Source organism: Oryzias latipes, chromosome 15, assembly GCF_002234675.1.
Source record: "Oryzias latipes chromosome 15, ASM223467v1".
Classification (NCBI taxonomy): Eukaryota; Metazoa; Chordata; class Actinopteri; order Beloniformes; family Adrianichthyidae; genus Oryzias; species Oryzias latipes.
The window spans coordinates 9,853,867-9,880,931 of NC_019873.2; the positions used below are offsets into that span (position 1 = coordinate 9,853,867).

At 38.5% G+C, this 27,065-nt stretch overlaps 1 protein-coding gene across 2 annotated transcripts; it reads right to left on the reverse strand.

Moving 5' to 3' along the window:
* On the reverse strand, positions 1-27,065 carry edaradd (EDAR associated death domain). Of its 2 annotated transcripts, none has more exons than XM_011484144.3 (6): positions 26,838-27,065; positions 10,476-10,534; positions 10,028-10,070; positions 8,735-8,811; positions 1,834-1,882; positions 1-1,737 (listed from the first exon to the last, which is right to left on the reverse strand). In XM_011484144.3, exons 1-6 carry the CDS (start codon positions 26,872-26,874, stop codon positions 1,349-1,351), a joined length of 654 nt encoding a protein of 217 aa, XP_011482446.1. In that variant the 5' UTR covers positions 26,875-27,065; the 3' UTR covers positions 1-1,348. The 2 variants fall into 2 exon arrangements, with proteins under 2 accessions (XP_011482446.1, XP_004077260.1); XM_004077212.4 differs by having other exon boundaries at positions 8,735-8,808; positions 26,838-27,063.

Sequence of the window (27,065 nt, forward strand, 5' to 3'; positions counted from 1 at the left end):
TCTTTATGTTGAGCAATGCTCTTTAATAAATGTTTCACAAAGCATCAGAAATGTTTCAGAAGTGTTTTTGATAGGTAAAGATCGGTGACGGACATTTTTCTGCTGCTGGCTTGAATAAAGAAATATTCAGAAGTGCAATTTATGCTTGATTTTCTTTATAAATGTCCTCCATCATTAGAAAAATGCCACATAAACAGGTTAAAAACAACAGAAACGCAATTTTCATCAGAGTGGGTCTTTAAGGAATGGAATCATTTGCTATTGAGGACACACTAGCTGTGTTTCCATTACACATGTGCGCAAAACTTCATAGAAATTCTAGAAATATTGAAAAAACACACTTTTACAATTACACTGTTTCCATTAAATCAAATGCAAATAAATACAAACCAACTCACTCGACAAGTCATTCAAAAACATGGCGACATACTTTGACTTACAGCAGATACATTCAAGTTTCTGCCACAGCACTAGCGCTCATCATCTCTCCAAGGAGACGCTGGTGTCTTACTTAGGCCATGGAGCGGCAAGCTCCTCACATTTGGGAGCGGCTACGGATCAAACAATTTTGGAAAATTGTGGTTGGTGATTTAAAAGAGGCGCTTTGGATCCAACTATTCAGCATGACACAACGTTTGATGAGCTGTGTGATGCTGTAGGAGCTCCTGTGGGGGCGCTGTGTGGTGTCCATGGCAGCCATTGGTATCCGGTTGTTGGTCATGTGACTCATTTTAGTTTATAAAAGTGTTTCCATTGCAGTTTTGCGAAATATATCAATCTTGATACGTCTCAAAAACCACCTCTTCCAAACGCAAAAACGTTGTTTTTGATAAATGTGCGTTTTTTTTTTTTTGTCGAAATTGTGTTTCCATTAGGCAAATGTATGATCCCAAATGCAATTTGCACAATTAAATAGTCAATGGAAACGCAGCTAGTGTGAACTGACACCATGCCAGCTGGACCTTTATTACACAGCCGCAGTGAAAGGGCCGCGAATCAAGCTGTGAAGAATGCGGTGTCCGTCTGTTCACAACAATCTAAAACGACTGAAAAGAAACAAAGTGAGGTCAGAAGTATTTGACATTTTCTACTCAAATATGCCAGTTTTCCAGTGATTTGTACTAAAAGGTTTCTCAAAGAAATTTAGACTGGATATAAGAAAAAACAAACAAACAAACAAACAAACAAACAAACAAAGAATCCCAAAGAAAAACTGCAGAGAACCTAAAGGAACATAGAAATAAAAAAAAGTAGAACTGGTTTACCAGATGGAGCGCACGAGAAACCAGTACTAAGTTTTTATTTGTTCTATGTCTCTACAAAAAGAGACTGGAGAACTATTTAGAGGTTAATGAGTCTGCTGCCAGCGTGAGGGCCAGTCCTTTTCGATCCAGCTCTGCAGCAGTCGCAGCACGTCGATGCGCTGGTAAATGCGGCACAGTTCTGTGAGCTCGGTGACCGTCTTTTGGTTGTAGCGCAGCAGGAACTCCTGGGTGGGGCTGTGTGAGAACGAGCCCTGGGTCCTGTGCTCCAGCAGGGTCAGTTCATCATAGCTCATCCCCCAGCGACTCGCAAAGTTCTTCCAGTTTTTGATGGTGCAGTGGTTTGGGTCCAATTTCAGTCGCAGTATGTCCAGCAGGTCTTTGTCGTTCATGAGGTCACTGATCTTGGGAGGGGGTGCCGAGCAGCAGCATTTTTCACAGGGACTGCTAAACATCTGCAGCTCTTTGGGGCAGTCTGAGGTCAAAAATGACATGTTGGCTCAAAATCACAGCAGTTCAAGAGTTTTGACGATTTATGATTTATCTTCGTTCATGAGAGGAGCAGATTTACCTGGAGACGTAGATGTTGGGCAAGTGCAGTCTTCCAGATCTTCAACTGGCTGCAAGAAATTACACAGTACATTTAATTTCAAGAACTATAAAATCAATTATTTTAATCTATGAAGAAATTAAAGAGCAGGATGAAATGGAATAGAAAATTATGAATGTCATTATGAATGAATATTTTGGTAGCAGTTGCTCTGAATCCTGTGGTTTGAACATCAGCTACACATTTTACCTAGTAATGAAAAATGTCATGAGTTGTAGAAAAAAAACCTTTTTCTTTATCAAATGTCATGTAAAGATCTGAGGCATGAATGTGATTCTACCTCACAGAAACGTGTATTGTTTTCTTTTAAAACCTTCAAATATGTGAATTAAACAAAATAAACAAAAATCTAACAGAAATACAACAAAGATGAATTTTTAGAGCTTGCTCCACATTTTGACACTAAAACTGTTTCCACTGTATGTGCTGTCCTGCTTGCAGCACATCTTTAAGTCCCACACCATTGAAATGTTCATTAACCCTGGTGCTATCCTATGACCCCCCCTTGCATTGACGTGTTCTCCCTACCATGACAAAGGTGGATAAAGGTGGAAAGATTTCATGTAATCCACGGACACCAGTGAAGATCACAAATCATTGAAGAAAAAAGGTTCAGCGCACTGTCTAGTGGGTCTAGATCAGTGTTTTTCAACCTTTTTTGAGCCACGGCACACTTGGACCTTGACAAAAATCCCGCGGCACACCAGCATCCAAACAAAAAACAAAAAACAGAAATTCATGGTCTGTATTGATCGACAGCCCCCCCCCCCCCCCCCCCCCGCAATCTCACGTGCATTTTTGTGATAATTGTGGCCGGAAAAGCAGGAAGTTGCGGCTGTTTTTTCTAAGAGATGAAATGAAAGTTAAATTAGAAAATTTAGAAACTGTTTGTTTGTTGTGGTTTCAAGGCGTTTCGCAAGGACAACTCATTGTGCGCTGGGACACTGGCCCTTAAAGCCAATGCATCATGGGAGATGTAGTGTGAAGACTGCCGAAAACTTGCAGAAAGACTCGCGTCTCTGAGCTTCATTGTATTGTCCACTTGTTTCACGGTCTGACACCGGACTCTGTGGAAAGCTACACCGCTAAAGAAGAGCTTTAGCTGGTATTTTTGTTAGAACTGAGCGACTTTATCAGCAGAATTAAGAACAAGGAAGTGAAGACTTTAAGCACTTCTGATTGGTCAGACTGATGACATGTGATTAAGCCTTCAAGAATGATTGGTGGAGACAGTTAAAGGGACGGGACTTTTCCGCAAACGTCATAGCTGCAGGTAAATCGCAGTAACGTCATTCTTATCAAAATTTCTTTAATAGAATTAAATAAACACAAAGAAAAAGTAATTTTAAGATCTTTTATATTCCTAACTACTCAGTGTTTTATCAGGGCCTGTTTGGATGAACAAAGAGCTGATATCCTGGAGATGGAAAATGTTTTTAGATCAGTTAATGATTAATGAGGGCAATTTCTCCACGGCACACTTGACCATCTCCCACGGCACACTAGTCAGCCGCGGCACACTGGTTGAAAAACACTGGTCTAGATGACCCAACTCCCAATGTTAAAGTGCCTAGGATAGCACAAGGGTTAGAAATTTGCCTCTGCGTCCTAGACCATTGGCCCGGATCGACCCCGCCCCCCTTCCCGTTTCTGAAAGCTTGGAGCATGGAGCTTGGGGTCCGGCCAGTGTAGTTTCTACGTCACAAATAAGCTCCATTTCCAAAAAAAAAACGTTTTTTTGTCTTCTCCTGATTTACAAAAGTTTAAATAAAGAAATACTCAGAAATGAAAATTTGACCCAAACCGTCTTTCTATATGTCGTCCATCATTAGAAAAATGCCATAAGAACATGTTAAAAACACCATTTTCATCAGAAGGAGTCTTTACATTTCTATAACTCAGTTCAATTGAGCTGAACTGATATGGACTGACTGTAGACTGCTGTTTGTCACATCTGGCTGACTATTAGAATCACCAATTAACCAATCAAGTTTGGGATTCATACACATCGACTAATTTACAACCGAGTGTGACGTCACCTATAGAAAGTAGTTTACTTCTAGCTTCAACCAAATGAAGTCAATTTAGACGCCATTTTTCACGAGTCAACATTACTATTACAACCACTCTTGCCAATCAGGAGTGAGCTTGTTAAAAGTCCAAACCAGAACTTCCAGGCTCATGAGAATTTGTTAACTAAACGTTTCGAAACGCTCAACATGGGGGCCAGTGGGCACCACATACTATCTAAGGGTATCTAAGGGTCCCGTTATTACTTGTGTTTACTAGCAATGAAAAAAATATATTATGAAAAAAAAAAGTATTCGCGAGAGCATGTTAAAAAAGCAAAAATGGTCATTTTGACAAATGATTATTTCTCAGTATTTCTCAATAAAGACTTGGTTTCTTGGGACCAGCAGATACTTCCTGTTTTGAAGGGGGAGGGGTCACTCAGTCCAGTTCTCATATACAATCAATGCTTCATCCATAACATTTTATTCAGTTTCATGTAGAATGCCCTTCTAGACATAATCCTTTGCATTAATAATTGTTATTACTGTAAATTAGTAAAAAATGTGAACTTGTTTTTTGCCTTATCTCCCTAGATTTGTATCTTTGCAGCAGTAAGCACTTGTGTTTTTAGGAGTTAAGCAAATTAAAACCTTTGATGTGGGCTCAATAAAATTGTATCTATTGTTATCTTGCTCCAAGGTTTCAAGAATGTTAAGAGAACGATTTGTCCTTCCTATCAGGAAACTAACAGGGCTTGGTTATCATCAGTTGTGATGAGAATAATAATTTGCATTGCATTTCACAAATAATCCTGACTTAAACAGTTTGTGTGAATTCCCTTTGCACTGTTGCTAATATACGCACAACAGGAAATGTACTGTCAGACGTTTTGCACAGCAGACTGACAACAGAAAAACCAATGTGGACGACCACAAATTCAAAGAAAACAGAAAAAGAGAGAGCCTCTGTCTATCATGGAAAACATTTTTTGTGGTAAAAAGGTTTTCTTTTTAGCATAAATTTAAACCTTTTCCAGAGAATATTTTCAATCATAAAACTTTGGACTAATCAATAACTTTCCAGTTCTTCCAAGTCAAAGAACAATAGTTGAATACATTTGATCATTACTACAAAATTAGAATGACGCAGAAAATATAAAGATATTTTTGTAAAACAGATTTAAAAAGCAACAAATTGCAGGATTTAAACATCTCAAACAGTCCTGAAGATTTTCTCCAAAATGCTTGGATGTGCAATTTCAACATAAATCTCATATGAGCCCTTTGACATGATGAACATTTTTACCAGAGCAGGAATACTGTAAGGATTTAAGTCTCTTCTTCTTTAGTTTCAGCTAACCACCCTTTTCCATACAGTTCACCTAAACGCAGCAACTATTTATGAAAATGCTGCCTATGAGCCATTGATGTTCACTCTGTTATCACAAAGCTCACAGCTGCAGAGGAAAGAGAGACCACATCCTGTACACTCATCGCTCAAATTAAAGAGTAATCACAGGCGCTTCATCTTTTCCAGACCTGCAGTAAGATGATGATGGGAACTGGCTGTTTGACCGTTAATAGACAAGTTGAGGGAAAATTGAAGAAGAATTCAAAGACACACTGAGCTAAATTGGCTTATCACACAACTATCATCTATTGCAGAGCATTAAAATTGTCTACAAAGATATGCAGACAATTCAGTTTTTTTTAATGAAACTGGTGTTTGTCTCCTTTTTCCTGCTATTCTTGTCTGAAATGCATATAAAGTAATTCTACCATATTTTCCCTTATAAGCCCTTAAAAGCCTTATAATCCGGAGCGCCTTAGAAATAGAATGATTCTGGTTGTGCTTACTGATGTGAAAGCGATTCTGAGAGGTGCACAGTGCTGTCTAAATGTTGGGTGTTATTGTAAAAACACTAACGTGGCTAATGTGTAGCAGACTTTGTTTTTTTACATATTACTAACAAGGTTGGGGGTTAGGATGGTCACATTAACATCTGTTTTGGCCATATCAGTCAGTTTTTTTATGTTTTGTTTTTATGTGTTGCACACAGGGTTAGGAATTGCAGGTACTGTGAATATGTTGACGCTTCGGACATGGCTAACGTGCAGTATGTAACGAACAAATTCTAGAATTACCGTAATTTTCGGATTATAAGCCGCTACTTTTATCACACGCTTTCAAACCTTCGGCTTATTCAAGGATGCGGCTAATTTATGCATTTTGCCGCTAGGGGCACTGGAGCAGAAAAGGTAAGCATGAGACAGGGGGAATGCAAGTTAAATGTAAATTCCCACTTTGAGAATGAATAGCCTGAACAGATAATCACTGGAAATTCAAAAAGAAGAGCAGATGCTTCTAGCTGTCAGTCAACTGAACTGTCACTCAGATAACTGACTGTAATTGTCAACTATCCATGAACCATAAACCTCTGGACTCTGAACAGTCTCAGGAAGAGGCTATGAGAGTAGCTGAATGCATACTCTCATTTCTGACATCAAGTCCATTCATTTTGACACACCCCCAAGCAACCAAAAAGCATGGAGGTCACTTCTGCTCTTAGACCCCTCAGTCATGGTGCAACAAAAAGAAACATCCACGCTCAGCCGCATCCCACAATCCCATGCTGCCATTAGACCCAACGTGCACGTGACCGCCACTACAATATGACGCAGCTTTCAAGTTAAAAGCAATCATTAAAAGCAGTATGAAAAAATCCACCATCACCAACGGGTCTGGAAAAGCCGGTCTGCTGCGAGACGGAGAGGATAGCGAAGGTCAGAAGGGAATTTGCCTCAGGATGAGAGTGACACTGACATCTACAACGAAGGAGAGACTGAGAGTGTGGCAAAGAATTTCTGACGCTATTCCAATCCGACACTGAGGAGGGAGACTTCCGTTGTTTCAGTGCACAGGAGGAAGATGAAGAAAGCTCTCAGTGACTTTTACGCTCATGTTTTTTAACCAGCCCTGTTACTACCTTATTGCTGCCGTGTCACAGGCACTGTTTGGAAAGAAAAGCTCAGGTATGTTATTCAAACTTTGAAAACTCTTTCTGTGTGCCATCTTTCTTTGTAAATATATCATGTGTTTACCTTTCCTGCAATTACTTTTTTCTTTCTTTCTTTCCTCTCCGCTGAAGGCGGATCTTCCTTCAGTTGTTCACTTCCCCGTTTGGACCCCCAGAACCTCCAGAGCGGGTTAATAAAGAATCATTCATCTTCTTCTGGGGGAAACCTTCTTTTATTACAGTGCTCTTTCACTCTGTATAACAAACATAAACACACTCCCCCAACACACTTTCACTGCTCTTGCTCTCACTCCCTCTTGCGCTGCACGCGCTCCCTCCCCCTTCTTACACATGCGCGCGCGGTTTCAGCACATACACATCCTCAATCTACATCACAGTGTGGTGACCTGGAGGTTAGCCCCACCTTTAGCCCCTAAGACTCTTGGGAAGTGGGGAATCGTGGGTGTAAAGTTCATCACCGTGACTGAGGTGGCTGTGAGCAGAAGTGACATCCATGCTGTTTGGCTGTTTGTGAGTGTGTTCAAATAAATAGGTTATAATGCCAGAAAGGAAAATATGTAATCTGCATTTGCTTTTCCCTCTCTGAGACTATTGGAGACGTGCATAACATATGCTGCAGCATAACGCACACTGCAACATGTATACGTGGGTGTATTCAGTTAATATGCAGGTGTGGCTCGTTTGTGTATAAAATAGTTTACCTTTTAAAAAATGAAAAGGGTGCGGCTTGTAGTCAGGTGCGTTCTATAGCCCGGAATTTACGATACTAAATGCACTTAATAAAGTTTGACCAACTGACAGACTTATCTCTGACTTTTTTGTCTTGCTTAATGTGCCTTGTAGTTTGGTGCACCTCATACTTTATATCACATACTTTTGAAAATAGACCATGCATTGAAGGTTTGCCTTATAATCTAGTGGACCCTATAGTGTGGAAATACGGTACATACTAAAACACACAAAATGTGCTCCTTTTTTATACATTTTTTTGGTGCCAATAACTGCACGACACACCTAGGTCTCATCTACTTCACTCTTACTTATCCTTGGCCGTAGTAAAAAATGTCTAGAAACATTTTGTTCTACCTGATGGTCTAACAACAGATGTTTCTGTATATTTAATTGGACCTTCCATCTTCACATCTTCAACCATTCACAGCAGATAGTTACTCTAACTGTGTCTGGTTCTGCTGGAGGTTTTCTTAACCTTCAATTTACAGTTTTTGTCTCCCTTTTTGCTTGCTTAGTATGGTAATTCTGCTAAAAATCCTTCATAGTAATCTGTAGCTTACTTGGTAGGTTTTCATTATTAAGTTAGGATAATCTTCTACTGACTTGAACTATAACAGCAGTAATTCATAAAGCAGGATGTTTTTGTTTTTTTATTGTAGCTTTTTGAGATATTTCTCTGTTGTGAGCCTGAGTTTTATATATAAACCTTTTCCTTATGCACCTCATTGTACAGTCATCCAGGGTCCCTAAGGATCAAAACGTTTTTTAAGGCGCTCACCTTCTAAATATGACATGACTTTCAAAACAGCTATGGTAACAGATCTTTTGTGCATGATAAAGTATTATATAAAGTTTGAGGAGATGCCACAAAGCGCAATCTGCCATTTTTGAAAATCCTTTTAGATTGCTGCTTCCTTTTTTAAATGTTCTTCATTGGAAAGCCTGATCTGATGGGTTGACAAAAGTTTACACATGTTTTAGTCTATGTGCAGGAAATTATGCAGAGGCTTGTGTGGGCACATGCTGCTCGTGGTTTTGGCCCCTGGCCCTCTTTAGCAAATCAGTGAGGAACTGACTCACCTGCCGTATCCTACTTTCTGGGGAGGGGTTCAGGTATCTGGAGGGCATGGAGCTCAGGTGCAGTGTTACAGCATCTGCTGAAGACAAAGACATTTTATGTAATTTATGTAATGTTATTTCATGCAAATACATCAAAATATAAATATATTACAGATTTTTTCCCATCAGTTTAGCATAATCATTCGTAGAAGAGAAAAATGTTTCTTAAAGTATGAATATTTCACAGAAGCAAATCCATCATTATGCTGGTAATTTTCACCTTTTATATGACATTAATTCAAGATTTTGCAAAGAAGGTTGTTTTGAGTTTCACTAACACAAAAACAGACCTCAAATTCAAAGATGCTTTACCAAAAAGGTGCAAAATCATCAAATCACTAAATCCAATGTTCTTTAGCTATTCAGCAAAAAATGTATCTGAAGCTGTAAATAATAATATAACTTTCAATTAAGTCCAAAAATTAAGTTCAGTGTGTATTTTGTCCTTTTTCTTTTTTTAGTTTTAACATTTTCATTCCTAATTTTCAGTAGAAAAACCAAGAAATGCTTTTAGGAAAACTAAAACAATTACTATCAGATCAAAGGACTGCATTTTTTGAATATTTGTCGCGTTTTTTGCATAGTTTGGCAGTGTTTGCGACTTATACTCAGGTGAGACAAATGTGATTACCTTTAAAATAAATAGACCCATGTGTTCATTATTTTCCCACTAACAACCACTAGAGGCCACTGTAGGTGTGTGCATCAGTATTTGCTACTGACAGCAAAGCAGAAGAAGAAGCGCCGCTCAGTCTTACACCGGACTTGTGGAATTGGTCAAAAGTGACACAAAGGATGAAGAGTTTAACACATTTAGTTATTATAAGTGACAAAAAAAGTTTTAACTTTTTAGCGTGTTCTTTATTTTATGGTCATCTTAGTAATAGTTCATAGCTTGCACTAATATATTGGATTCCTCATATTTTTCATGGAACTAAATACGGTTACGGTAGTGAAGCGTACAGATATTCAGTCTGTCTTTTTTAACTTTTCCGTCCGTTCTTGTTCCAAAAAAAAAATTATCCCAAAAGTATGACTTAAAGATTATTTTTTTTTGTCTTCTTTATTATGTCTCTTTTTGCATCTGGAACTTATAGTCTGAAAAATATGTTAGAAACAACTGGCTAGAAGGTTGTTACTGTAGAAAAAATATTAGATTTTCAAACCCTTTTCATCTCTAAATCAGATTTACAGCAGGAATATGGAAAGAATCGTTCCACGTGCGATTTGTGGAGAGGAGGGCTCTTTATTTACCGTGAGGATCCGTGACTTGGACAGGGTAATTGGTCTCCAAGGACTGTGGGAGACAGACAAAGACAAACATGACAATGTAACATGTGAACAGAGCTGAGGGGAAACCTGAGAAAGACAGGCATGTTTGCTTTGTTGAAGCCTCTTTAAAAAGCTTTATGTTCTGTCTCTTGGTAAGAGTGGCTCCACCGCTGATGAACAAAACCACTCTGTTCTGTGCTAAGACAGAGACGAGCCTGCTGAAACTTGTACTTCCATGAGCCCTTGGGCACTAGCAATCACAGCCCTGTGTGCTCAGTTATGGTACATTTCTCAGCAGATTACTGTAAGACTCTGACTCTTTTTAATTAAAAAAAATTATCACAAAGCAAACCGGACAGACAGCAAGTCAAGACAGCATTTAAATAAACAGAAGGCTGGAGGAAAGGATAAAGAAAAAAAGTTTTCTCACAATCTCTGCCACAAAGCTGGTGGTGTCTGTGTCCTCCACAGGCTCCGAGCTGCTTCTGCCTGCTCCAAACAACAAGCAAGGAGAGAGTCAGTCATTTGAACGACAGTTCAACTCTGTCCATTCCTAGAAAATGTCAAAGTCTCAACCACATGGACATGCTGAACAGCCACATGCTGGTACGAAAAGCAAACATGTCGATGTTCAGATCAGTGATGGGGCAAACAAAATATTGTTCATTTTGTGATGAAGAGATTTGCACATTAACTATTGTTGTGTGTTTTTCCTGCCAAAAAAAAAGTCCATAAGACTGCAGCCAAACAATGGAAATACTGTTCAGCACAAACAAAATGCTCACCAATCCAGAGCTGTTTGTCCGTGAAGGTATATTTTTAGCAAGAGGTTTTTCTCGGATGAGCTGGAACCGAAGCACAAAGACGGCTTTTCAGCTCCAGAAAATACCTGGACGGGGCCTTCGTCAGTCCACGTCACTAGAAAGCCATCTTATCCAAAGGGCTTCATATAAGGACCAGCTCTGGCCTTTCTTGAGTTACATGACAAGAAGGAATACTTTCACCTGAGCAGGAAACCAGCATCAAGATGAACTGATCCTACATGTAGCTTTCCACAAGCATTAAACTTGCATTCTTATGGAAAAAAACAGCTAGTTCTTAAGTTTGAAGCCTGGATTCTCGTCATGTCTCTTTAGAGAATATTGAGCTAATTTAGAACCTGGAAGCAGATATGATAAACCTCATTCAGTTTATCTGCAGATCTGTGAATCACAGACAGATCTCAACAGATCCCTGGAAAGACCTCAGACCTCTCAGTCCAGAAAAGCGCAGTGCTAGGAAAAGCTAAGATACTGCGCAGGACCCTCAAGCTCCCAGGCCTCTGGTAGAGGACCCGAGCTTGGAGGAGAAACCACCCGCATAGGACGAGAGTTTTTTTAAAATTTGTTTATATATATATATGTATCAATCCATATCTATCTATATTAAGCCTACACAATAAATCGTTGAATTTCTCGTTATCGCGATATCAAGCTGTGCAATACGCATATCGCAAAAGTTGGTGAAAATGTAGATAAATGGTTATCTTAAATGTGGTAAAACAATCTTATGGCAGCTTGAAGTATTTAACAAATCAAATTAATCCCTTTATGCATGTGATCAATCAGATGGAGCCCTTTTATGTTAGATGTTCGCCTCCTATGTAGACGAGGGTTATTTGGAGTCTAATTTAAGTTATGTTGACTCTTATTTAAATTAAACTGTTGCAGAGAAATGGAAAGAATGTTTTTAGTTGTTTTGCTATTTGTTCATGTATTGCAAGTTATCATTATCGCAATATTGACAACCAATATTGCAAATTGCAAGTTTTCCTCACATCGTGCAGCCCTAATCTATATCAAGGGTTTTTATTATTCTATTCTTTTCTTGCTATAAATAAGTGATCCCAGTCCCAGAGCAGGTACCGGTCCGTGGTTGATACTGGATAACAGAGAAAAAAAACATAACCTACATTTTTTTCCGCTTTATTTAAGGACTAAATCTAAAGGAGGTCTTATTTTAGAAACCACCGGATTCTCTCCACCACATTCGACTCATTCTTTACACATGTCAAGTTGCTCAATTACATGTTGAAAATACATCCACTGCTTCCTAAAGCGCCAAACGCTAAACTGAAACCCCCAAGCTAGCAAATAAAAAATGAAAAAACGTATTTGGAACGTTTCTTTCAGCAGAAAAGAGCCAGGGAGATAACAGAAGAGGAGCCTTTGACTTCAAAATAAAATAAATCTGCATTTAACAAACCAAAACCAAGAGTATTTACTCCACATATGGATGTATTGCCAGTTGTTCCCAGGCAATACTCAGCAACCAACTGACTCATGTTACGAAGTTGCTTCTAATAAAGTTGCTCATGTTTATGTCTATATTCAGAAAACACCTGCTTTTACCTGTCACACTTTTTAAAGTCGAACTAGTTTGAGTTGCCATCTTATATAGCTTCCAGTTATGGGTTAATGGAAAAATCTATATCACATTTTAATGGTTCCTACACTAACTGTAGTGTAGAGGTAAAGCGGTCGACCTCTGAATGGAATACTGGAGGTTTGGTTCTTGCCCTGCGCGCCATCCGTGTGGCATCTGAATGGAATCAATGTGTGTGCATGGCCGTTGTACAGGCCATTGCGTGACAATATTGTCTGACATTAAACCAATCACAGGACTGAAAAAGGTAGTAGACAACTGCTATAAAAAACCAGCATGTTGAGAACTACACCTGACAGGATCACATTCACTGCTTTCAACAGATGACGGACAGAAAAAATACTTTAAAAATTCTTAGAACTCCACTAAATTTAACTACAAAACTCTGCTTAATCAAAAAAACATTTTTAAAGATGTTTTAAAAAAGCCATATCTACTGTAAAAAAAGAACCTTTGCTTGCTGGAACCAAAACATTAACACAGTAAAGTCAGATCATACTTAAACACAAGTAAAACAGCAATATGTGAGGATTCTGTGGTTAAGTTAAATTTTTAATTTGAGTTTTTGGTCATGTTCTGAGTTGTCCCCTGTCAATCACTTCAGGTTGAAGTAAATCATCCACAGCTTCAAAATCAAAACTCAAAAACCAAACTAAACCACAGAATCCTCACAGAACAGGGTCTACCTCAAAGTTGGGTCACTTGTCTGCGTAAATAGAACTTTCCTAATGGCTATTGTCCACACAGGAACTCAACACTCATCCCATTATAAAAATGCTTCTCACCACCAGCCACAAAAGGTCAGCTACAGGGTAAACTGCCAAAAAGCGCGCCAGAATACAGAACCCCCATGTCCTAACAACAGGGGCTGCAACATGACGCTTCAGAGCCACGTGTAGCTCTTAGACTTGAAAATAATAGGTTAGCAAGTTAATTGACACAGGCTGTATTTTATTTTGTAAGTAACTAGAAAGTGCTGCTGTCTAATGTGAAATAAATCAAGTTTGTTAAGCATATAGAAAAGTACAACGTTGGTATAATTGAATCATCGTATATAATTAAAAGCTACATCTTACAAATAAAAGGCTTAATGGTCACAAAAAGTGGGGCTTTCCGGGTCTCGTTGGGTTTTGGTCTAAGAAAATGGTCCTAATGGCTCTTTTAGCACCTGGATTAGTAGGGATTTCTTATCACGGATCGACAGATTTTGAAATGGTTAATCCAAATAACAGCCCAGCACATTCCAGGACACAAACCAGCTCAATGTAAAGAGCCCACCATTTATGGTGTTAGGGAATATTGAATCCTATATAATCATTTTAACCATTTATATTATATTTGATACACACATTTCTGTGACTCCCATCTTATTAGCATGATCCAAACTGTCCTTAAAAACCCATTGCGTATATCTTTGTCCATGTTTTCTGCCCTGGAGTAAATCCATCCCACTAGGAGCAGTAATAGGGCCTTTCTTGGTCATTTCAAAACAGTTGTTCCATGAAACTTTAAAAACACCTTTACGCGGGAAAAGTTTAGCTCCGTTCCTAAACATTGGTGAGAATAACTCATCCTTTGTTTTTCCTTTTTTTGCTTGAAAGAATCCAAAATTTGTTGATAATTTTAATAGTTAATTCTTTATAATACAGTTACACCATGTTAAAAATGTGTGGATCAAATTTAAGACAGTGGGTAACTATGTCAATATGTCAATATTTGTGCATCTTAACTTAACAATGTGGAGAGTAAAAACTTACCAAATCACCCAACGTATCATAATTGATATTATCTATATCTAATAAAAAACAAGTTTTGTGGAGTTCATCAACTAAACTAAAACATTTTTAATTCCAAACCATTAGACTTTTCTGTCAATTCTTTGATGTAGTGGGCTTTGCAGGTAAAGGGATGACATTCCCTCTCTTGATCCCGTCCTGGGATTAGTGTGTAAGACGGAGGTTGGGCCTTTGTGGACAATTGTAGGACTTTTCATACAACTGGTGTTAACAAGGCTAGAAGATTATAATTTCTTCATGAATGTAATGTTAATTCTGTACTATGCCATTAAGGAGAGGTGGAGGTACCTTCTCTGAAATGTGAACTATGTACTCCTGATGTACAACATACAACAAATGAAACTGGCTCTGATCCTTGTTTTTCTTTAAAAGATTTCCTGTCACCAACTCTGTCAGACCACATGTAGGTCAGGGTTAGTCTGAATCCACAGTTAGTCACACATTACTTTCCTGTGGCTGTCTGAAGTAAGCAGACGGGTAAAGCCTGGAAAGACACTTTACTTTTTTTTACAGAACTAACTAACACATGTATAATGTCTGGAAGAAAATGCATCACTTTAAAAAGGTCGCATTTCCTTTTCCCTTCTTATGAATAAGTCTAAAATAATCAAAGATGTCATCAGGAATAAAAATGTAACAAAAAACTGACACCTCCTTTTACTGAATTCACTAAAAGGCCAATGACAACAGAATGTCCACAATATCAAATTCCACAAAATGTTTGTAACTCATAAACAACAAATTAATGATGGCTCAGTTGGTTGGGTTGACTGCTCAGTTGACTGTCATGCAGGAAACCTGGGCTTGCTTCCCAGGGCGTGCAATGAGCTTAATTTGGCGTGGGTCCTTTGGTATCTGGAAGGGCATCCGGCATAAAATCTCTACAAAGCCACCCGTGTGAATCAGTGAAAGCTGGTTCGCTGTAGCGACCCCTGATGGGATAAGCTGAAAGGTGAAGAACATGCACGTGTGTAAAAAACAAATATAAATTTTGTTTCATTAATTTGCCTTGAATCAACAGTTACAAGGAAGAGATCAGATCAAATAGTCGAATATCTGTTGAATTTCTTGCTTGACAGCACTCTATCAGCAAAGGATGTTGCACTTGTCAGTCACAACCTCAGAAAGTGACAACAGAGGGCCAATATTAGAACGCTAACTTTATTTTTTTGAGGATGGAAAACGGAACTGTGGCAGACAGAGAGCAAATTTCTAATGGGGTAAAAAAAGGTAATCCCCCCTCCTCTCCTCGCCGCAGCAGTAGACCCACGCAGACTAGCAGGAAATGTTGAGAAGTTGCTCTTTGCTTCCACTGCGATCTTATCTATGAGCAAATATTGCCAGCTTACTCACCTGGTTACCATTATAAACAGAGGAGGGGGCTTAGAATATCCTCGAATTACGTCAAAAAAGACTGTGGTGTGAAACACAGACCATTACTATGCCCACTACTGTTTCACTACTAAACAAAACAGATGACATCTATATCCTGTACAAAAATCAACAAACTGTTTTAAGGAAAATAAATGTGATTTTATCTGTTCAAAGAACAGATCATTTTGGGGTTAAACTGAGTTTTTCATATATACAAAATATACAATTTCTACCAACTCTAAAAGAGACCCACTTCAAGCTTCATGTCAAAATTAACATTTTAATAACGAAGGACAAATGCCATATTTCAATCTGCTTCATTAAAGGGAGAAGTCCTTCATTTGAAACAGAAGTTATAGCACTTTAACAGTGATTTATTTTATTAGCTAGTAATGTTGACTTTCGGTTCTCCATTAAGCTTTCGTGTGTATTTCTGTTAACTTTAACTTTTGTCTATTAATACATTTATTAGGTAATGTTGACAAACTTTGCTTTGCTATTCTTTATCCTAAATGAGCAGAACATTAGAACATTAAAAAACAATTACAGCTTGGTCTAAACTCAGATTGATCACAACAGTTTTATTTATTTACATTGAGTATTCTTATGGTTAGGGGTTAGCGGTTAGGGTTTTTTAGATTTGTCATTATGAATTGAGATAGTGGATATGTGTTTTAAAAGACAATCTGAACTGTGTACTACTCAGTCTTGTGGTCTGTGACAACACATCAAGTCTGATTTGATACAGAGTTGTGAAAACCAAAAAAATCTGTCTTTCAGAGTTGTGTTCAGCTGATTCATAGACATATCAGAGGAGAACATTAAAGCTTTGTGCAGGTTTTACTGGTCTGGTGAAAATTCTGTTTTTAATTCAGATACTGTCAGACTAAGGAAGCTCTGTGATCCTCTGCTTTTCTACAACAAAAATACACTCTTCAGTTTAATTTTTCCCTTTAAAAATAAAACAATACATTTTTAGACATAAAGCCAAGCAGCAAGTTATCCAAAGTAAGTCGAACCCCAGATCAGTTGAACATTGTTTCTCCCTCCCAGGGAATGCAGGAGCATGTAACTGCATGCTCTGGATAAAGTTCAAGAGATGAAATATAAACCACATCACAATTCATTGCTTAGGGGCCATAATTCCATGCAGGTGAACCAGTCTTTTCTCTATTCTGACCACCCAAGTCTGCCATGAAAGGATTAAGCAGTTTCTCAGCAGCCTACTGGGCCCGAGCTTTGTCGTGAGCCTGTTTCCACACATGAATGGAGGCGAATGGCATGCCAATACCTGACCCACACCACAGTGCTCTCTACAGATAAGTTACTTTAGAGGGTTATCACAGTTTTTAGTGTATTTGAGCTGCAATGGATTAGCCTGCTCTTTAAAGATTTAAGAACAAGTAATCAAAGTAAATAAAAATCACAAGCAATCAGCAAAGACTCAAAGAACAGCTTGGTGTTCACTCGTGCAGGGCCTTATGCTACGTTCACACTGCAGGGCTTAATGCTCAATTCGGATTTTTTGAAAAAATCTGATTTGTTTGCTAGACCGTTCACATTTCCAAGTAAATCCGAACTTTTGTGATCTCCAGTGTGACCGTGACACGACCCAAACGAGACCCGCATGCGCAGAAGCCAGAAGAATACTCAACGGTGAACGACGTCACTTGTTGTTTGCGGAGCAAACGTTAACAATGGATGTCAACAACAGTGTTGTCAAAAGCCGAGCTCTTTTTGTAATATTAAATTTATTTTCATGAAGGAGCAGCACATTTACAATCTTTTCATTTTAAGAAGGCATTGGAGTCGGGATCGTCTGTAACCACTGTACTGTAGTGGAAGAGGAATGTGTATGTGTTGGGGCCCACCCCCGCGTGTGTGTGTGTGTGTGTGTGCAAGCGCGTGCCGCGATAGAGAATAGGGGGGGGGGGGGGGGGGGGGGGGCAGTGTCGGCGCGCATTCATGTTGTGTGTTACGGAGGACGGAAAGAAAAGAAGGTTTCCCCCAGAATAAATGCTATGGACTCTTTATTAACCCGTTCTGGAGAATCTAAGGATCAGAACAGGGAGGAGGATGATCGCCTCGGGTCCCCCGCGCTTGAGCACGGTCGGAAAGGGGAGAAATAAAAAAAAGTTATCGCGGGAAAGGTTCAACACCACGCTCTGCCATTTAGCTGGAATTTTTTTCAAAAACCGCCCAGTTGCGATAAGAGCCCTGGAGTTTGGCTTGAAAAGAGCGATCAGCCCAAATATTAATCCAATCAGTGACCTCCCTTCCCTTACACTGACTGGTCTCAGCAGCATCGTCCACCATGGTTGATGTTTACGTTCTCGTTCCCGCCTACTTCAACGCAAAATGATGACGTTTGTTGCGTGTCGATGACGTACAGTTCGGAATCAAGTCGCCTGGCCGGTCAGACGGCGGTCGCACTTGAAAGGAACGGCTACAATTCGGAATCAGGACGGCAAACCCACGGGGCCTGGGTCGCAATTGAAAAGATCGGATCTGTGTCATTCAGACTGTCATGAAAAGATCGGAATTGGGCCGCTTAGGGGCAAAAAATTCGGAATTGGGTCGTTTCAGCCTGCAGTGTGAACGTAGCCAGCAACTTGAACTACATTATTATCAGGAAAAACACATTCAAACTTTCTTTTGTGGAAGCTTCAGTTTGACGAAAGTGAAGTTCATAGATAAAAATTGGTGGAATTTTAGGATAAAGTCTGAAAACACAAGAATAAATCTGTTAGTAACGGGTTAAAAAAAATTGCAAACACTGACCAAATTCACATCTACCTGATATTATCCATATTATCAGTCCTGTAATAGTAATTATCAGAATTAGCTGATGTAAACTGACTTGATATTGAAGCAGAGACAAAGCCACCAAAAGAGCTGTTATCACTGCGGAGGTGTTTGAGTCACAGAAACATACATTAAAGTGGGTGTTTGCTCTGGTTGGAAAGCAGAAGTGATGCATGGGGAGCATTTAAATAAGTCAAAAGGTTAGAGAGACTTGAAATTATTTGCTTGATTAAAATCTAAGGTTTAGATGTGGATGCTGGTTACAGGAATTGAACAGTATAAAATACAAAATTATAATCACTGGGTGATATTAATTGCTCACCATTGATATGGTAATAGTTCATTCCCTCCAGGAATTGAACCCTGGATTCCTGCATGGCAGCCTTCCACCTCAACCACCGAGCTACCCAGCCACCATAGACCAGGAAAGTCAGTTTGTTTTGTCAGGTCCACTTGCTTAGTCTGGATAGAGTCCAGATTTTGGTTTTTTTTCCGCTTGGTTTACTGTACTTTTAAGTATGTGGAATAAAAATTTGTAAACAGAGAGATGTGTGAGGATGGCTGCACTTGGAGCAGCTTTAGGAAAGAAATCATGGAGGTCTTTTGGGACGATAATTATTTAGTTACTTTTAGAAATGTTTAAAAATACAAAAAGGGGTTTATACAAATATACACCTTGTGTGTCAGAAGATTCACAACCCCCTATTGAAACTGTAAAATCTGTCCAATACAAGAGACCTTCAGTCTTATCTGTTTGCTCAGCTGCTAGACAGGACAAGTTAAATAAAATAAAAAAAGTTTTAAAAAAACATTTTGAATTTTGAAAGCATCTGTTGTTGATGTGATGAAGCCCCGGCTGTGGAGTTGTTGGACTCCCCTATGACTATTAGACTAAAAGTTAACTGGACCATAAGGATTTGCTACATGCTTCTCAGACCAATACCTGGATTGGTCTTTTTTACACTTTAATGGAGACCACCTCTTTGGACAGAGCTAAGTCTGCTTATTTGGTCTGGAGCAGAACAACATACTTGGTCCAAACAAATATGGAAAACAAACTGATCCCTTTCAACCAAACTATGTTGAAGTGTACTTGGGCAAGACACTGAACCCCCAATTGCTCTTGGTGGTAATAGGTTGGCGTCAGTGTTTGGCAGCGGGGATGGATCATTGTGCGACTGTAGGAGTGCATGGGTGAATGGAACTGTGACTGTTGAGTGCTTTGAGCCTTCTAAAAAGGTAGTAAAATGCTATATAACAATGCACCATTTACCATCTAATTTACCAATCAAAAGCACAGCTTCCATTATAAATCAAGTTCTATTTTGAACATGAAATGACACCAAAGTTGATAAAAACTCACCTCAGTACACACTCACAGGTTACAACCTATACCGACCAATAACTTAAACCAAAAAAAATGTTAGAATGATTTTCAACAAGCTTTTTAAACATTTCTTTGGCCTCTAACAGTACAGTTGAAACCAGTTATTTACATACGCCACAGAAAAACACACATTTTTTTCTCACCGTCAGACATGAATTACAAGAAAATATTTCCTGTTTTAGGTCAATTACAATTAACGAAATTGTTTTACTTTTATCAAAGTGAAAAGTTTACATACTTTTCATTAGTATTTGTGCAAACTCACAAATATTTTCAAATATCCTGACTGATTTATTTTTTACTGTCCCATGATGTTTTACAAACAAGCAAGTGTGTTTCAAATGTGCCCTAATATATATTCATAAGTGTGTTTCAAATGAACTCGAATGCTGTCAATAAACACATCAGAAGCTTCCAAAGAGATGAGAACATCATCTGGGGTTTCCCAAATTGTTTAAAGGCATAGTGATCTTAGCGTAGGTAAACTTTTGACATTGACAAAAGTAATAAAAACCTGTCTAAAAAAACTCTAGTTATTACTCTGACATTTAGCAAATAAAAATAATTGTGTTAATTGTAATTGACCTAGAACAGGAAAAGTTTACTTTTATGTCATGTCTCACAGTGAGAAAAAATAGCATATCTGTGTTTTTATGTGGTGTCTGTAAACATGTGGTTACAACTGTATAATAGGGTTGTGCCGATGGACAATACCATTGTCCATCGTGATGGGTGACTGACCTCACGATGGAGAGACACTATCGGGATGCCACCCCCCCCACGCTGCGAGTCGACACCATAAACCGCGCTTACATGTGCGAAATATCTTGATCAGATCAATGGTCGGATTAGAATCCAACCGTGTACAATGGCCCAGAAAAACTTTTTCCGTTTATAACAAATGTTCAAATGGGGCACACATTCGGTCGGAATAAATCATTCGCACATGCGCAGTAGTGTTTGAAATACCGGAAGGGGAAATGAGTTCCGCTGAGAAGCTACATACATAGTACATAATAATTGTATAAAAACGAAAAATTACAAATAGCCGCCCCCCGCCCCGACGATTTCATCGTCTACCCGATGGTTTACTGCAAACATCGTCAACTGCCAATTTAAGGGACATCGCCCCACCCTACTGTATAAGTAACATGCCTTCACTCTGACACCTGAACTTTTCTACGCAGCTGTTGCACAATAAAGACCTGTTTGATTTATATCCTCATTCCAACTCAGCTGTTAAATCAAACAGTCCCCTTCTAGGGGCGAAGAAATCCCACACTTGTGTACCTATTTATACACCAACAAAGAACAAAAAACTGTATAACCAGAGGAGCTCCTTATGTTAAAAACATTTGATGTGCAAGATGCAATCTGAAAAAACATTGCATCATTCATAGCAACGGTGACAGATGATACAGCGGTTTGTGGGTGTTTTTTTGCAGTACATTCCCAACTAATGTTGCAAACTCACAAAGTTGTTGCATCAGAAACATGAAAGTCAGACTGAGAACAAAAAAAAAAACAAAAACAAAAAAACTGGAGACAAACTCTCGAGTCTGTACGCTCCACTGTGTAAAAACTAGATTTATGTATTGATATCCTTTATGTCTGGCCACAGGAAAGTGGCTCCAAACATACAGACACATTAGTTTGAATGGATAGAATGGACACACAAATCTCTGGCTTGATGCAATATAAAATGTTACACAATAAAAGTCTTAGTTAGCAGGAATAATTCAAAAAACAATAGAAATGCTTCATTAAGGATGTTATTTCTTTGTATAACAGGATACTGTCAGCATCATCTGACTGATGTTACACCATTTCTTCATACTTTCACTCCAACATTACCACAGATCAGAAACATAATAGAAATTAGAAAGTAGTTTTTTTTTACGAACACAGTAAGAGGCATTGAAGACACTTCAAAGGGACCAGACCAATCGCTGTTATGCATAAACACAAAGCAGGAAGTGAAAGTCTTGAAACCACATCAACAGTAGATTGTCATGAGTTTCTCTGGTCACCTCTCAGCCTTGTTAGCAGATCGGTCTAGTCATTAGTAGCTGTTGACTCAGTGTTTTATTAGGAAATTATGAAGGTAGTCCTTTCTCGGTCTGAACCATCTTAAAAGCTTTGAGATCAACGGTCCTGCATGAAAGTCATTTATAAAAAACTTACTTAAAAAGTGTGAATTTTTTTTCTATTTTAAAAGTTCCTAAAAAAAACAAAGTTGATGAGAGGATTGCGACTCAGTTAGCAACATTTCCCTGGTGCGTGACTGTGTGCAGATTGAATCTTTGCATTAAAGATCCACTCTTATGAAAAGTGTTTTTTTGGTGTTTTTAACATTCTTGTGGCATTTTTCTGATGACTGAGGACATATATAAAGTAAATTAAGCTCAAAATTGCATTTTGGAGACATTGCCGTTTGCATTTGTGACGTTGAAAATACGCTGGGGTGGCCACAAGCTCCCTGCTCTGAGGGAGGGGAATTGGGGGGCGGGGCTGACAACAGTCCTGCCCACAGCTCAGAGGCAAATTTGTAATGAACTCCAGCTGCTCTGCAGAAATAATAATGTCCTAGAAAACAGCACAGGTATTTTTTAATTTGGCTAAAAATGGCATAATTATAATTTAAACAAAAAACACTGGGAAGGAACACTTTGACAATAAATCAAAAGATGATCGGAGTAAGACTTTAAGAGGGATGAAAGGGAAAAGGCTCTATGGTTATGTGTAAAATGGCAAAGAAAGGCTTGCCTGAGGTTCTGCCTGCAGCTCTTGAACAGCAAACTTCACTCTTTTTAGTCTTCCACTTTTTCCTCTTTATTTTTCCACTCCTCTCTTCAGCAAATCTTCAGCCTTCATCTAACCCTTGTCCATTGCATCTACCCCTCTCACACCAACCACCCACATGTCATCTTTCGTCACACTACAGGTGAAAATAAGGACAATTTTACAAGTGGCAAAGTTTTGTTGTTTTTAATGCTCAGTTCTGTCACCCATAAAAATACAAACGGATAGGTGTGAATACCACTGTGTGACTGTGCAGCTGTGGCTTTCCTGGGCACTGGTGCAAACGCATATGCATATTTAGTTAAAAAAGGTTAGTACTACTGTGACTAATAAGCTGTGTGGGAAAAAGTCCAAACAACTACACACAGAAATGCAGTGAAGTCACTTTGAGACCATCATGAACATTAAACTCCGCTCCCCGAGAACTGCAGTAAATTACAGATCAGTGACGGTTATGGGAATGACATTGTATTTATGGATCACACAGGATTCCAGGCAAACAGAAATTAACCTCCCATGTTTCTAAACACGTCTTTTTATCCAGAGTCACACGTTTGAAAGCGGTTTCACTAAGTAAAAGCCGCACGGTGTTGGCATTGAAATCTGGGGAAACACATGTAAAACATTCTTAAATCCAATTTTCATTTTTCAAAAAAGGCGATAAGGATTACACGGACCCATCTCATCCATTATTCAGTAAATTAAAAGTACAAACATACTGTAATTTCCCATTTGAAAGCTCCCTGTCTTAAACTTTAGTTGTTTTAAAGCAGCTCTGTTCATTTGTACAGAAAAAAGATTAAACCTACATCAAGCCTGTTTAGGTATAAACTTTGTTGAATCATTTCACGGTTTCGCTTGTGCATCCTGTTTTTTTTTTTAACAAATTGACTAAGTTTCCTGAGGTTGAAATAAATAGTCTGTAATAGGGCTGCACGATATGAGGAAAACTTGCGATATGCGATATTAGTGATCAATATTGCGATAACGATAAATTTGCGGTAAATAAACAAATAGAAAAATAAACAAAAACATCATTCCAATTTCATTGCAACAGTTTAAAAATTATACTCCAAATGACCCTCATCGACATGGGGGACAAACGTCAGGGTGGCTAACCCTGGTCCTCAAGAGCCTCAACCCTGTCTGTTTTCCAATTCTCCCTAGACTGCTCGATAATGATAACCAAAATCAGGTGTGTTCAGTCAATCAGGATGTGAAATCACTTGAGTCAGCCAATCAACAGCAAGCTGGTTAAGGAGAGCTGGAAAACAGGCAGGGTTGAGGCTCTTCAGGACCAGGGTTAACATAATAGGCCTCCATCTGATTGGTCAACAATGGGAAGGCGTCCATCTGATTGGTCAAAGCATAAAGGGATTTATTTCATTCGTTAAATGCTTCAAGCTGCTAGAAGATTGTTTTAACACATTTTGGGTTTGCGATTTATTGCGATATTCGCCGTCTTTTGCGATATGCATATTGCAGAGCTGGATATTGCGATAACGATAAATTTGCGGTATATTGTGCAGGCCTAGTCTGTAAGAAGCTTTAGTCGAAATATCACAAATAAACAGTGCAACATATTCATCGTTACCAGCTGCTGCTTTTATGTATGTTAGCGTTTTTATGTAATGAAAACTTGAATGTGTTTTATTGTATTTTTTAGCATGTAAACATGTCAAATATGATCATAAATCGACATTCCCCATGGTTAATATACTGAATAAATATAAAAAATGAAATAAAACGGGTCTGGAAGTCATCTAAACTGCATTTCTTATTTCCTTTAATGATTTAGCGACATATGTTAGAGCAGATGACATAAGCTCCGACTTCTATGGGACGTAAACAGACAAAGACCAGTAACAGAAAGTGAATGGATCCTGTCATTTGAAACTCTTTGCATTGATACTCCTCTCTACTTTTGTAGCTCAAATGAGTCGTTGAAACACTGAGAGGCGTTTAAAATATTTTGTAGCAGTCAGATCTGTGTATCTGATGTCCTGGCTCCACTGAGAAGTGTTCCACACGCGCTCATCCATCATCTATCACTACAAAGTCAGTTCCTTTACCTTGGATATGAGAAAAAGGAATTTAAGCGGTCCGGGGCAGCAGTGGGAAAAGTCCCCCAATCATAAAAGCTCATATTTTAGGATTAATTCCTCTAATCTATATAAAGACTTCAAGCAAAACTAATCTGTATTTGTCTGTCGTAGTTTTATATTTAGGGTTTTTAAGGCATAATTTAAATAAACATTCTTTCTAATGAATGTAAAGGTAAATAAAAGGGTTTAAAAAGGTATTTTTGTGGGAAAAACGCAAACTAAGGTTCACTGCTACTGAATCGCACCAAAACGTCCTTCTAATCCAACTAACCCGATTGTTGCTTTCATTCTCTGTGCACTAACACTTCATCAGTGCAAACCCTAGTTTAAATCATTTTTTAAACATGGTTTTGACATTTTTACCAGACTCCCCGGAAAAGAGAAGATCTTTCTGCTCCACCACCTACACGTAAAACTAACATACCACAACTGCAAAAGAACAAAACCTAATGACTTAATTCCTGGAAAGGTCCCCTTTTGCGTCACTGTATATTCATATTGGCTACTCCTCCAACAGTCAACAACAATTTTAACCCACCTAACGGTTGATCACCAGCATCAACTCATTTATGGGAGACATATTACACTTGAACTAATGTCAGGAGCTCAAGGGGATGGTGTTTGTACAACACAGTCCCTAAAAAAAATAAACGCAAGTGAAAGTAATCGTTCTACCTGTTGAAATGACTCGCTACTACTTAGTCATGTTGTTATGTTGTGTTTCAGTATTTAAATTTAACCAAGTTTTGTTGATGCAAGCCTTTCCAAAGTATGTCAAAAGCAAAACTAAAAAAAAAAAAAAAGATAATTCACTAAAAAATGATTACAGCTCCAGATCTGTGTACGTTATTGAGTTAAAGACAAGCTGAATAAGACAGGTTGGGAAAATTGTTGAAAACTTTTTTCTCGTTTGTAATCTGTTAGCAGATCTGCATGTTTTCCACGTGCATGTGTGGGATTTCTCCGGGGACTCCGGCTTCCTCCCACCGTCCAAAAACCTGCTTCATAGGTTTATTGGTTACTATAAATAAACGTATCTTTAAATACAGAAGCAGTAAACCCAAATTGTAAAAAAAAAAGCATTAGTACGTATGCTTCACATTAAGATAAGCGGATGTCTCCAGCTTCCTCCTTATAGTAGAAACTGTGTCGATCCAATCAACATATTTGCAGGAAACAACACAACTGTCAAAACTTGACTCATAAGTGTATGCATGCATCTAAAGTTTATATCTTAATAGATGCAAAGAAAAGTTGCATATTTTTTTAAATGAAGACTGATTCCATGAAAAAGCGTCGAGCTGTAGTTAACAAGTTCAAACTGATCCAGCTATTAGGTGATGAAAAAACGCTTCCTGTTCATTAAACTGAAACACAGACGTGTTGCAAAAGGTCCTGCTCTGCAATGATGTCATTTTTGTTTCTGAAGCTGCAAAAGTAAACATCCAGATGTTTGATTTAGTCTCATCAACTCTCACTGTGTCTTAGCAAAAAGTAGTGGATTTAAATGTACTACAAGCATACCCAGTGTGTACTAAACGTGAGGCAGTATACTAGAAGTTTACTTTACTGACTATCTTTATATTGTAAACTTAAAATGTTTCAGTGTAGTCTGAAGAAGTATTTACTTATTATACTTCCTTCACTAAATGAACCTGACTAGTATACTGGTACTAGCTATACTTATACTCAAGTATACTTATTAAGTTAGACTTCAAGTGTACTACTTTTTGTGCACAAAAACAAAAAACAAAACACACACACACTTAGTTTCAGGGCAAAGTTGAGTCATCAGGATTACTCTTTACTACAATTATTTATCATTTTTAATGATAATACATGTTTTTTATAAGGATACTTTTTGGTTGAAATGAACTTTATTACTTCAACAACTAAAAATTTCGAGCACATTTGTCTATTTGTAACTCTTGTGCTTATTTTCATTTTGTTTTTGAATAAAAAAAGTTAACTTCGAATACCTAAAGTAAGAAAAAGTTAAAGATAATCTATGCAATCTAAAAAGAAGTCTAAAAAGAACTGAGGAGATTTTTGGTTCTATGGTCTGCAGGTGACGCTGAGTGTGAGCGCGTGGCACTCACCGCATCGTCCGGCTTTACACGCCATCAAGGTGCTCATGGTCGAGGCTCGTGCGCGTCGGGACGTAGGAAGAATTATTAAAGTGCGTTGAAGGGAAGAAAAGAGCAACAACTATCAGACATCCTCCGCTGGGAACTCTGCTCAGGGTTCGGCGCCTTCTCGCCCGCCGCGGAGTCTCCTACGAATGAGACACCTGAGTGATGACGACGACGGCCTCAATGAATGCCGCC

What these genes read in the sequence shown, in the direction of transcription:
- edaradd (XM_011484144.3), bottom strand. Translation starts at nt 26,874, where the DNA reads ATGAGCACCTTGATGGCGTGTAAAGCCGGACGATGCG. An exon ending in CCAGCTTTGTGGCAGAGATT is followed by an intron (nt 10,071 to 10,475) that starts GTGAGAAAACTT and finishes TGTCTCCCACAG; the next exon opens with TCCTTGGAGACCAATTACCC. An exon ending in CCCAACATCTACGTCTCCAG is followed by an intron (nt 1,738 to 1,833) that starts GTAAATCTGCTC and finishes TTTTGACCTCAG; the next exon opens with ACTGCCCCAAAGAGCTGCAG.